The sequence below is a fragment of the Catharus ustulatus genome, chromosome 16 (assembly GCF_009819885.2).
Source record: "Catharus ustulatus isolate bCatUst1 chromosome 16, bCatUst1.pri.v2, whole genome shotgun sequence".
In the NCBI taxonomy this organism is placed as follows: Eukaryota; Metazoa; Chordata; class Aves; order Passeriformes; family Turdidae; genus Catharus; species Catharus ustulatus.
The window spans coordinates 7803191-7812229 of record NC_046236.1 but is presented as its reverse complement, the minus strand read 5'-3'; the positions used below and the strand labels follow the sequence as shown (position 1 = coordinate 7812229).

Below are 9039 nucleotides of genomic sequence, written 5' to 3'. Positions count from 1 at the left end.
GGGCACCCCAGCTGCAATTCCTGAGGGAGCTGGGTGTAAGATCATGGACTGCACACAGCAATGCACCAACTGCTGCACAATTTGGTTCTGGAATGATTGTCACTCTAGACATGCTTAAATACTGCCTGGAAGTTGACTGTGCTTTTTCACATCAGCACTACTGACTGACAGTGAACTTGCTGCTCTAACACATGCTGTAAACACATGAAACCTTTAGGACAATGCATAAAGCATTAACCATGTACAGTAAATGCCATAATGAGGAAGTCTGGCACGCATTTTATTTCACAAGAAGAAAAATCAAGTGCATCCCACAATAGATGGCTCATGAAATGAGGAATCCGCAAACAAGCAAATAACTAGCATTTGCAAAAATGTTTTAAACAAAAAAAAAGGGGGGGGGAACTTCAAACATAAGAGCAGATGAGAATAAAAAGCTTTTCTGAATTTCTCTGATGAATCACTCTGCCATACATTTGAGCGTATAATGACAGATTTCAGGCAAAAATTAGGAGTCTCTGAAGTGCCTTGCACAGTGTATGAGCTTCTCCTAAGGGTGGCTAAAATCAATACCAAGGAGAAATTAAAAATAAGAAAAAAATTGCATCTTTATGTTGCTTCCATTGCCATGCTCTGGTTAACTTCACTGTGTCTGAAACTCAGCTGTACGGTTCAGGTTCAGTCCAGCTCAGGGGAAGTTACAGTTGTGCAGACGCATCACCTCCCTCTTCCCCACAGTAAATAGCCAAGTTCAAATGCTACACCAAGCCTGAATCTTTGGCCATGCTATAGAAAATGCCTTTTTCCTGAAGTAGTTGGTCTGGGGAACCACACTCCACCACTTCTCCTCTCTCCAGGACTAAAACTCTGTAAAACAAGGAGATGGGAAAAAAAAAAAGTCACAAGAAGATCCAGAAAGCCAATGAACATGGATATATTGTACAGACAGAAGCTGCAGCCATTATTTGCAAGTGAAGACAGTGCTGACTGTGTGAACAGGCTGAGGTTCCCTGTCCTTCCCCACCTCTCTGCAGATGGTCTGTGTGGTGCATTGTTTATGTAGCACATGGCTCCCCAGCCATCTGCAGACACAGCACATGGCTCCCCATCTCCTCCTGCAGACTGTGCTCTGAGCCAGCCAGGAGTGAGCTGGCAGCACTTCTTGTCAAGGTGTGTGAGGGCCTGTAAGACCCTGCAAGAGCTGAGCTAGCCTTCCCTTCACACCTCTCCACACCAACTGCTGTTACACAGCTTCTGTGACAGAACAAAGACATGCAACTGGCACAAGGAACTCCACCAACTCACTGGTCAGCTCACTGCTAAAACACTTCCAGCTCCCTCCCAGATGGCAAGGTTCTGCAGAGATGGTCACCAAGCCCCTGGCAGGGGCTGCTGCCTGGTGGCACCAAGCCACAGCTGAGTTGGGTGTTCCCCTGCTGGCAGCACTCCTCTCTCTGATCTGTCACTACTGCCAGCACAAACACAGGGTACAAAGGTACACTGAAATCCTACCACTGGTCACTTTGCCATTGTGTGAGAAACAGGACAAGAGAGCCTAAAATTGAAATATGAGACAAAAACTTGGCTCTCAACCACACCTTAGTAAGGCAGTCAAGCAAGAGGGAGGCTGTATGAGCTATAACCAGAAGGGATGGAGTTAAACACCAAATCAACTTGAGAGGGCAAGATCTGCCCCTCTGGACTCCCTGTGCTCTCCTGTGCCTAAATCAGGGCAAGACCCAGGAACAGACTCCTGTCCTTGCCTCTCTCCCCTTCCCAGTTTGCCCAGGCAGGAGCAGCAGTGTGACAGAGGGACAGGAGGAGCTCCCAGGCCAAGCACAGCCACCACAAACCAGGACACACCCCCCTACCCTTCAACACAGGGATTCCAGAAGCTCTGTGCAGAGGCAGCTAAAACAAACCAGTAAACATCCAACTAACACACAGATTCCCATTTTAGCAGAGCACAGTGCAGGTCACAGTCAGCAAGACAAAAGTATCACCTTACCTCGTGTAGTCCATGATTGTGTTCAGCCGATGTGCTATAGTTAACACAGTACATTCTTCAAATTGAGACTTTATAGTTGACTGTATGAGCTTATCTGTTTCAAGATCAACAGCAGCTGTGGCTTCATCCAGAACCAGGATTTTGGACTTCCTGAGCAGAGCTCGTGCCAGGCACACCAGCTGGCGCTGTCCCACACTGCACAGATGGGATGGGAGGGTGGGAGAAAAGTCAGAACAAGTTTAGAGCATTTATTAGTATTCATTTTGAAACATGGCAATTCCTCATTCTAAAGATAAGGTGTGTCTTACTATTTCCCTGCAGAATATCCAACAGCATCTGAAACTACATCCCCCTCAAATGAGGTCCTGGCTAAGAGAATACAAGTGGTTTCTGCATAACTGCACCAGGCTGATTCACTGAGCCAGTGCAGTGTTGAGGACTGGACTTTGAATAGTTTCTACAAACTCAACATATAAAACTCTGATAAGATGCAAATAGCAAGTGAACAGCTTCCTTAGAATAACTGCTGCTGCTTAAATGCTTTCCAAGGCTGCCCAAGCTGACAACCCTCCCAGCATGCAAAGTATTTCTTAAATTATTTGAAATTCCCAAACTCAAAAGCTGAAAACATGTTGAATAAAACCTAGCTGGTTGATTGCCTGGTCACACACTAAGAATTCCCCAGCTGCCTCCCCAGATTCTCACACTGGGCTGGGGCATTAGAACTTTGCCAAGCACACTCATGATTCAGCTCAGCACACACTTTCTTTGTCCTACCTGAGGTTCTCACCACCCTCAGCACACTCATGATTCAGTTTATCAGGAAGGGATGATACAAAGTTCTTCAGGTGAGCCAATTCCAAAGACCTCCAAATGTCTTCATCAGAGTGTTGGTCAAAAGGATCAAGATTCATACGCAGAGAACCAGAAAACAATACTGGATCCTGGCCATGGAAAGAGGTGATTGTCAATGTACACAGAACATGGCAAGTGCTCCAAAAATATTTGTCAGATAACAAAAGGAAACAACATGTACAGATGCAGCTGCAAGCAAGCTAATAAATACACAGAATTCAGGAGTGAGGGCTCGTTTTTTTCCAATAAGAAGTTATTCTCCCTCACTCTTATTCCTTGCTCTTCTTGGGGGCCTGACCTCTTCACTTTGCAGATTCTTGCAGTCCAGGCCTTTCCATTAGTCAGTACTTCATAAATTCAGAAAAAAGAGCCCAACAAACCAAACCAAAACGCCCAAACCCCAGCCAACTTTCTTTTTACTGGACCTCTAGGCTAAAAAAGAGGCCCTCCCTGTTCAACCTTCTGTCAGCAGGGACTATAAGGTCAACTTTTCACTTCAGGGAATTAACCATCTGTAAATGTTTCAAAACTCTTCAGCTGCAGTATCAATGAAATTACTTTTTTTCCCTCAGACAGGAAGAAATACTACTTTGGAAATACTGATGCAAAACAAACAAAAGGAGAAAGCAAAGTTCCCTCCAGGATTTCCAAAAGAGATGGTGCAGAAAATCTTCTACAGTGAGCTCACTTGTTTTTGCCAGTGTGCTGCAATGGCAATGCAAAACATCACATTGTATAGTCTTACTTTGAATCAGAACAGGCAATAAAGGCTACACAGTAAGAACTAAAACACTTTAAATCCAATGCTCATAAAGCTGGATTCCCAAACATTTAGGACTATCAAACCCACAGCTGCTGGGCTAGACTGGGATGGTTATGTACAGTGCAAGAGCAGCACTGACAGCATACACTGTGCCCAGTTCACAAAGGGATCCCAAGCAGGTGTTGAGCTGGGATCAGCCCTTCCCACTCAGGCTGAGCTGCCTGCAGTATGTCAGTGAACAGCTCCTGAATTCACAGGCCAAGGTTTTGCTTCCACAACATGGCTCAGCCACAGCCAAGTTCCTACTTGTTACCTGGCACAAGCAAATTGAAACCAGCCTAGGGAAAAAAGCTTGGTTTCAAGTCCATGAACGAGCCAGCTGAAGTGACTGAATTTCACAGCACAGATCAGAGGAGGAATAACAATTTTCATCTCAGTACTTTATGGAAAGAGCACTGGAGTGCAAAGAGCAGAGGAGTTGTGGCAGGGGCAGGATTTTGCACTTACCTGAGGGATGATGGTGATCTTGAACCGCAAGTCATGGAGCCCAATCTTTGCAATATTAATCCCATCAATAATAATTTCACCTGCAGCTGCTTCATTAATCCGAAACAAACCCAGAGTGAGTGAGGATTTTCCAGCTCCTGTTCTTCCAACTATTCCAATCTGTTGGGAAGAAATACAAGAACAACTTACTCTGGGAAAGAGTTAAAGCATTTCCACCTGAAACCAACACATTGTCATGCTTTTGGAGCTATCCACACACCAAAAGCATTCAGTTTCACACTCTGTTTTACTTCCCAGTTAGACTTAAGTCTTGATCAATTCTTCTCAAATATAAAAAACTGCTGCTTTAGTTGGCTGATACACCTCTTGCCATCTGCCCATTCTAACCACTTGAGGTGGCATTCTGTCCACATTTGCAGGTAGAAAGTGTGCACTCAGGAGAAAAAAAAAAGCCCAGTTGGCTATCACAAATAAGGAAGTTGGATAGTAGATCTGTCATAGCAACCTTTTATGCTGCTGTGCAAGATCACACCATTAACAGACATCAAGAGAATCCACACTGGACTGGGGTGGGACATATGTGAGTGCATGGGCAAGGAAGCAGGAGGAGAAACACACAGATCAGCTGGGCCAGATCCAGAGAATCTGCTCTCAAGTCCCATCTTTCCCTGCAGTCTCACCTTGCAACTTCTGCCTTGCTAGATCAGGCTTCCCTCCTCTACTGTAGGCTATTTTCCTGAGATTGTAATTAACTTAATCTCTCTGCAACCTACTCCTCTTTGCTTATGGCAAACAAATTAGCAAAGTTCCCTGGGAAGACAAGACAGGATAAACCCCACCTCTCAGTGAAACCAGGCCAAATGATACTTGGCAGCCCCACATAAGTGTCTCTTTATCCACGATGCAGAACACACCTCGCTGAGAACAGGGCTGAGAGCACACAGCACCTGCAGTTACAACAGGGCTGATGCCACAGCAGCTTTTCTAGCTCTTAACTCCAGACACAGAACAGAACAGGTTTAAACCCCCCTTCTTATGCATGCAGACCTGTGAGCTCAACACTCTGCTGTGAATTCAGTCATTACCTTCTCACCCCCGTTGATGGTAACATTTATGTTTTTCAGAACCAGGTCCAAGTCCTCGCGGTAGCGCAGGCCGTAGCCTCGGAACTCCACCTTGCCCTCCTCGGGCCAGCTGCTGGCTGGGGCTGTTTGCTCAATGCTCCACTCAGCCTGAAAGAGCCACAAACACCTCTGATCAGCTCCTGCTTCAACAACGTGGGCTCAGAGGACTCAGATTACAATTAAGAAAAATCCTCCTTCAGGGATAATTTGCAAAAGGAACTGTGATGAGAAGAGAGGGGGAGTTGTCTCAAGACAGATGAAATGGTGTGAGTAGCCAAGGGCTTGGCTATCTCATGTACCACTTGCTGGATAAACTTTCCTCTTGCCAATGGCAGAATCATGCAGGCAGCACAGATTCAGACAACCTGTTTGTACACCCCCCACCATGGCAAGGAAACCTCTGGGAGAGCCACACATGCAACTAGAAACTAAAACATTAATAAGCTGGTAAAAAGCTGCTGCCTCAGCCTCCCACAGAGATGAGGAAGGAAAGAACACACCCCACTGCATTCACTGCCACAGCCAAATAAAAAGGTTTTTACATGTACAAATATTGATCTGCTACCAGAACTTAAGAAAAAAAATCAAGGAAGGGTCTTCATAATGTTTGGTTGCAAAAATAGTGACATAGATAAGGTTCAAGTGACAGGCAAGGCAAAGAGAAGACCTAGGGAACTCTGTAACCATAAACGGAACAACTGCACATTTAATGAGTTACATGATTTCAATCAAAACACAAAAAAAGTAAAACCTTTTTATTCCCCACACTGAGTGCAAAAAGAGAAACAAATAAAAACATGATGTTTAAAGTCTTAGGAAACCAAAACATTTGTGCTGCCCTATTGCTTACCCTTGAACTAAGCAGCAGGAACTTATCAGAACTAAACAGCACTGTGTAAATACCAGTGGATACAGGATACACCATGAAAAGCACCAACAGGAACTTTCCACTGAGACCCAGTCTGTCCCTGGCAGGCACTCAGAGTCCTGAGCTCTGTCCCACCCTCCAGCCCATTCAGTGGGCAGCTGAGACCTCAGGACAGGGCACTGGCTTCCACAAGGGTGGTGCACAGCCCAATGTACCTCCTTCTCCATTTCAGCGTATTCTTTGACTCTTTCAACAGCAACAATGTTGGTTTCCAGCTCAGAGGACATGCGGACCAGCCAGTTCAAGTACGCTGTAATCTGCAAGGAGCAAAGAAGTCAGAGCAGTTTACACTGAACAGGTTACTTGCAATAAATGAAAAACATGGAACAACCTAAGCATTGCAATTTCATGGAATGCATAAACACAGGCAAGATCTAGGCTGATCACTGCTGGACAGGAGGAAAGCCTAAATGCTGTTAAGATACATGGGACGAGACACCTTGGCCACATCCCCTCACACAGGGAAAGCACAGAAGAACTTCCCAGCATCTTCTCAGATACTATTTGTAATTATTGTTTTCTATGCTCCTTATATTTATTTTCCATCCAAAGCCAAATCAGGGCTCTGACCTTCTGATGCAGTCTAGGAATTCAGAGGTTTTTAGGGAAGGTAAAATTACCTGCAGTGAGTAGGACACTGAGAGGCCAACCAGCCCCGCGCTGAGTTTGTTGCGCGCAATCACCGCAAACAGCGCTGCAAAAAGGACAATGCAGTTCCCCACGTACTCCAGACGGACAGCCAGCCACCTGCAAGGCACACAAACATCCTTCCAGTGCTTCACTCACAGAGATCAGGCACATGGACAACAAATGGTCTGTCACAAATCTTTTTTTGGTAAGATAAATAATATGGCATGCTGGTGACACAGGCACTGCAAGATGTGTGAGGTTCTGCTTCAGAACCTAGAGGCATCCAAAATGAATGAGTCTTTCAGGTGCATAAATTCTTAACTACAACTGTTTTCTGAACAGAGGGATCAATAAATCAAAACTTCTAAAAGAATATAACCTAGAAGCAAGGCAGGAACTCTCAGAAAGGTGAGAGATTCAGAAGCAATTTTAACTTCATCACATAAGTTGAACAAAACATCTCTGAAACAGATTTCATGCCTCCCTCCCCTGGCCAAGCATGCAAAGAGCTGTGACTGACAAGGAGCACAGCCAGCAGATCCCCTCCTCCCCAGGTCACTGCTGATCTGTACTGCAGCCCCACTGGTACCTGTTTGCAACAATGCTTGGATAATAAGCTTTCTGATTCTCATCCACCTTGATGTCGTTCTGCTTGATGAAACGTTTCTGCTCCTCGAAGGCTCGGATGACGCTGACTCCCAGCAGGGTCTCGTTGAAGTGGGAGTACACGGGAGAACGACTGACAGACTCCAGGCGCTTGAGCTGCCGCGACGTGGCCACGTAAAACCTCTGCAAATCACAGTATGGCAGTTATGGTTACACCCAGACTGTGTCTGCAAAGAGACAAGGGGAATCAAACAGCTCCCTGACATCTGGGCCCTTAGGAATACACATGGGAATACACAGCTCCTCCAGCACTTTGAGGTCTAAAGGAACATTACATACACTCTGCTGCTTTTAAATAACTGCAAACCAACCCATCTCATGCCACAGCCATTTTCTCCTCTTTCATCAGCAAATTTAGTTCTACAGCATAAAACACACATCACCACTTTAAGGTTTACTAATGAAGCCAAAAGGATTTACAAAATCAAGAGCCAAAGTCAAATCCCAGCTGCTTCTCCTCGATCTGTGCCGGCTCTCCGTCTCCTGGAGTAAAGCCAGAATGAAGCAAGCACACCCTGCCCACACACAGGACAGGAGTGAAAGGCTGCCATCCACCTCTCTTGCTCTATAAATAATATTCTGATGAAACAGGCACACAAGTAGTGCACACATACCCTCCAAAGGTTACTCTCCTGTTTGAAAAGAAGTCCTGGGAAAGCCCACGTTTTCCATATTTGGGCTCTGAGCAACAAGCTGTGCAAAATTTGCCACAAAATCTAATGCCATTTTTATAAATTAGATATTAAAGGATTAACTTCTGCACAGAAGTTATTTTACACTTGACAAAGGAAGGAAATGCTGAGCTAACGTCAGATTATCAGTAAACCATGCAAAGCACAGTCAGTCAAGCATGACTCAAATGTAACACATGAAAATCCTTCCTTGTGCAGGGTAAGAACTGTCTTAACTAACAGAGAATGTGACTGCTGGTCCTGGTTCTCCCAGGCAGCAATCTTTACCTGCACAAACAAGTAGACAAGTCCCAGAGGTGGAATGATGACAGCAGCTATAGGTGTGGCCAGCAGAATGATGATGCAAGCCCCAATCACGTTAAATGTGGAGCCCATGAACATCTTGATGATGGGTGGAATGGTAGAGTCAATGGTGTCCAGCTCCTTGGAGAAACGGTTCACCAGGTTCCCACTGGGAGTGCGCTCAAAGAAGCTCATGGGAGACCTGAGCACGTTGTGCAGCAGGTTCAGGTGCAGGTGGCGTGATGCAAAGATTCCTCCTATTGACACCACCATTGAGTAGCCAAACACAGCAATACCTAGAAAAGGAGACTCATTATTAACTGCTGCCACCTCTTACACAAAACATTTTCCTCATTTTGTCATCATTTGGCATAAGCATGTCTCTAGTACAATAATCCTGAGAACCGGGGTTCACTTCAGGTAGGCTCAGCAAATATGTCAAGTAGTTAAAAAAATAAAACCATCACACTCCTTCCACTGCTTCTGCATTACAAAAATTTGTGTAGCATTTGAACACTTTCCCTGAGCAAAACAATCACTGAATTTGCTCTAGGCATTTGTTTTTTATTGTGGGATTTTCATAG

The 9039-nt window shown here is 45.2% G+C and overlaps 1 protein-coding gene across 1 annotated transcript in view; it reads right to left on the bottom strand.

The window, feature by feature from the left end:
* Window positions 1-398: 398 nt before the first annotated feature.
* ABCC1 (ATP binding cassette subfamily C member 1) overlaps window positions 399-9039 on the bottom strand; it is a 45016-nt gene continuing 36375 nt past the window's right edge. Inside the window, exons 23-31 of the mRNA XM_033073699.1 lie at window positions 8441-8751; window positions 7405-7604; window positions 6806-6932; window positions 6341-6442; window positions 5219-5365; window positions 4134-4292; window positions 2786-2952; window positions 2009-2203; window positions 399-867 (exon numbers count right to left, since the gene is read on the bottom strand). Coding sequence (XP_032929590.1) covers window positions 759-867; window positions 2009-2203; window positions 2786-2952; window positions 4134-4292; window positions 5219-5365; window positions 6341-6442; window positions 6806-6932; window positions 7405-7604; window positions 8441-8751 — 1517 coding nt within the window. The 3' untranslated portion in view covers window positions 399-758. The remainder of the gene's footprint in view (window positions 868-2008; window positions 2204-2785; window positions 2953-4133; window positions 4293-5218; window positions 5366-6340; window positions 6443-6805; window positions 6933-7404; window positions 7605-8440; window positions 8752-9039) is intronic.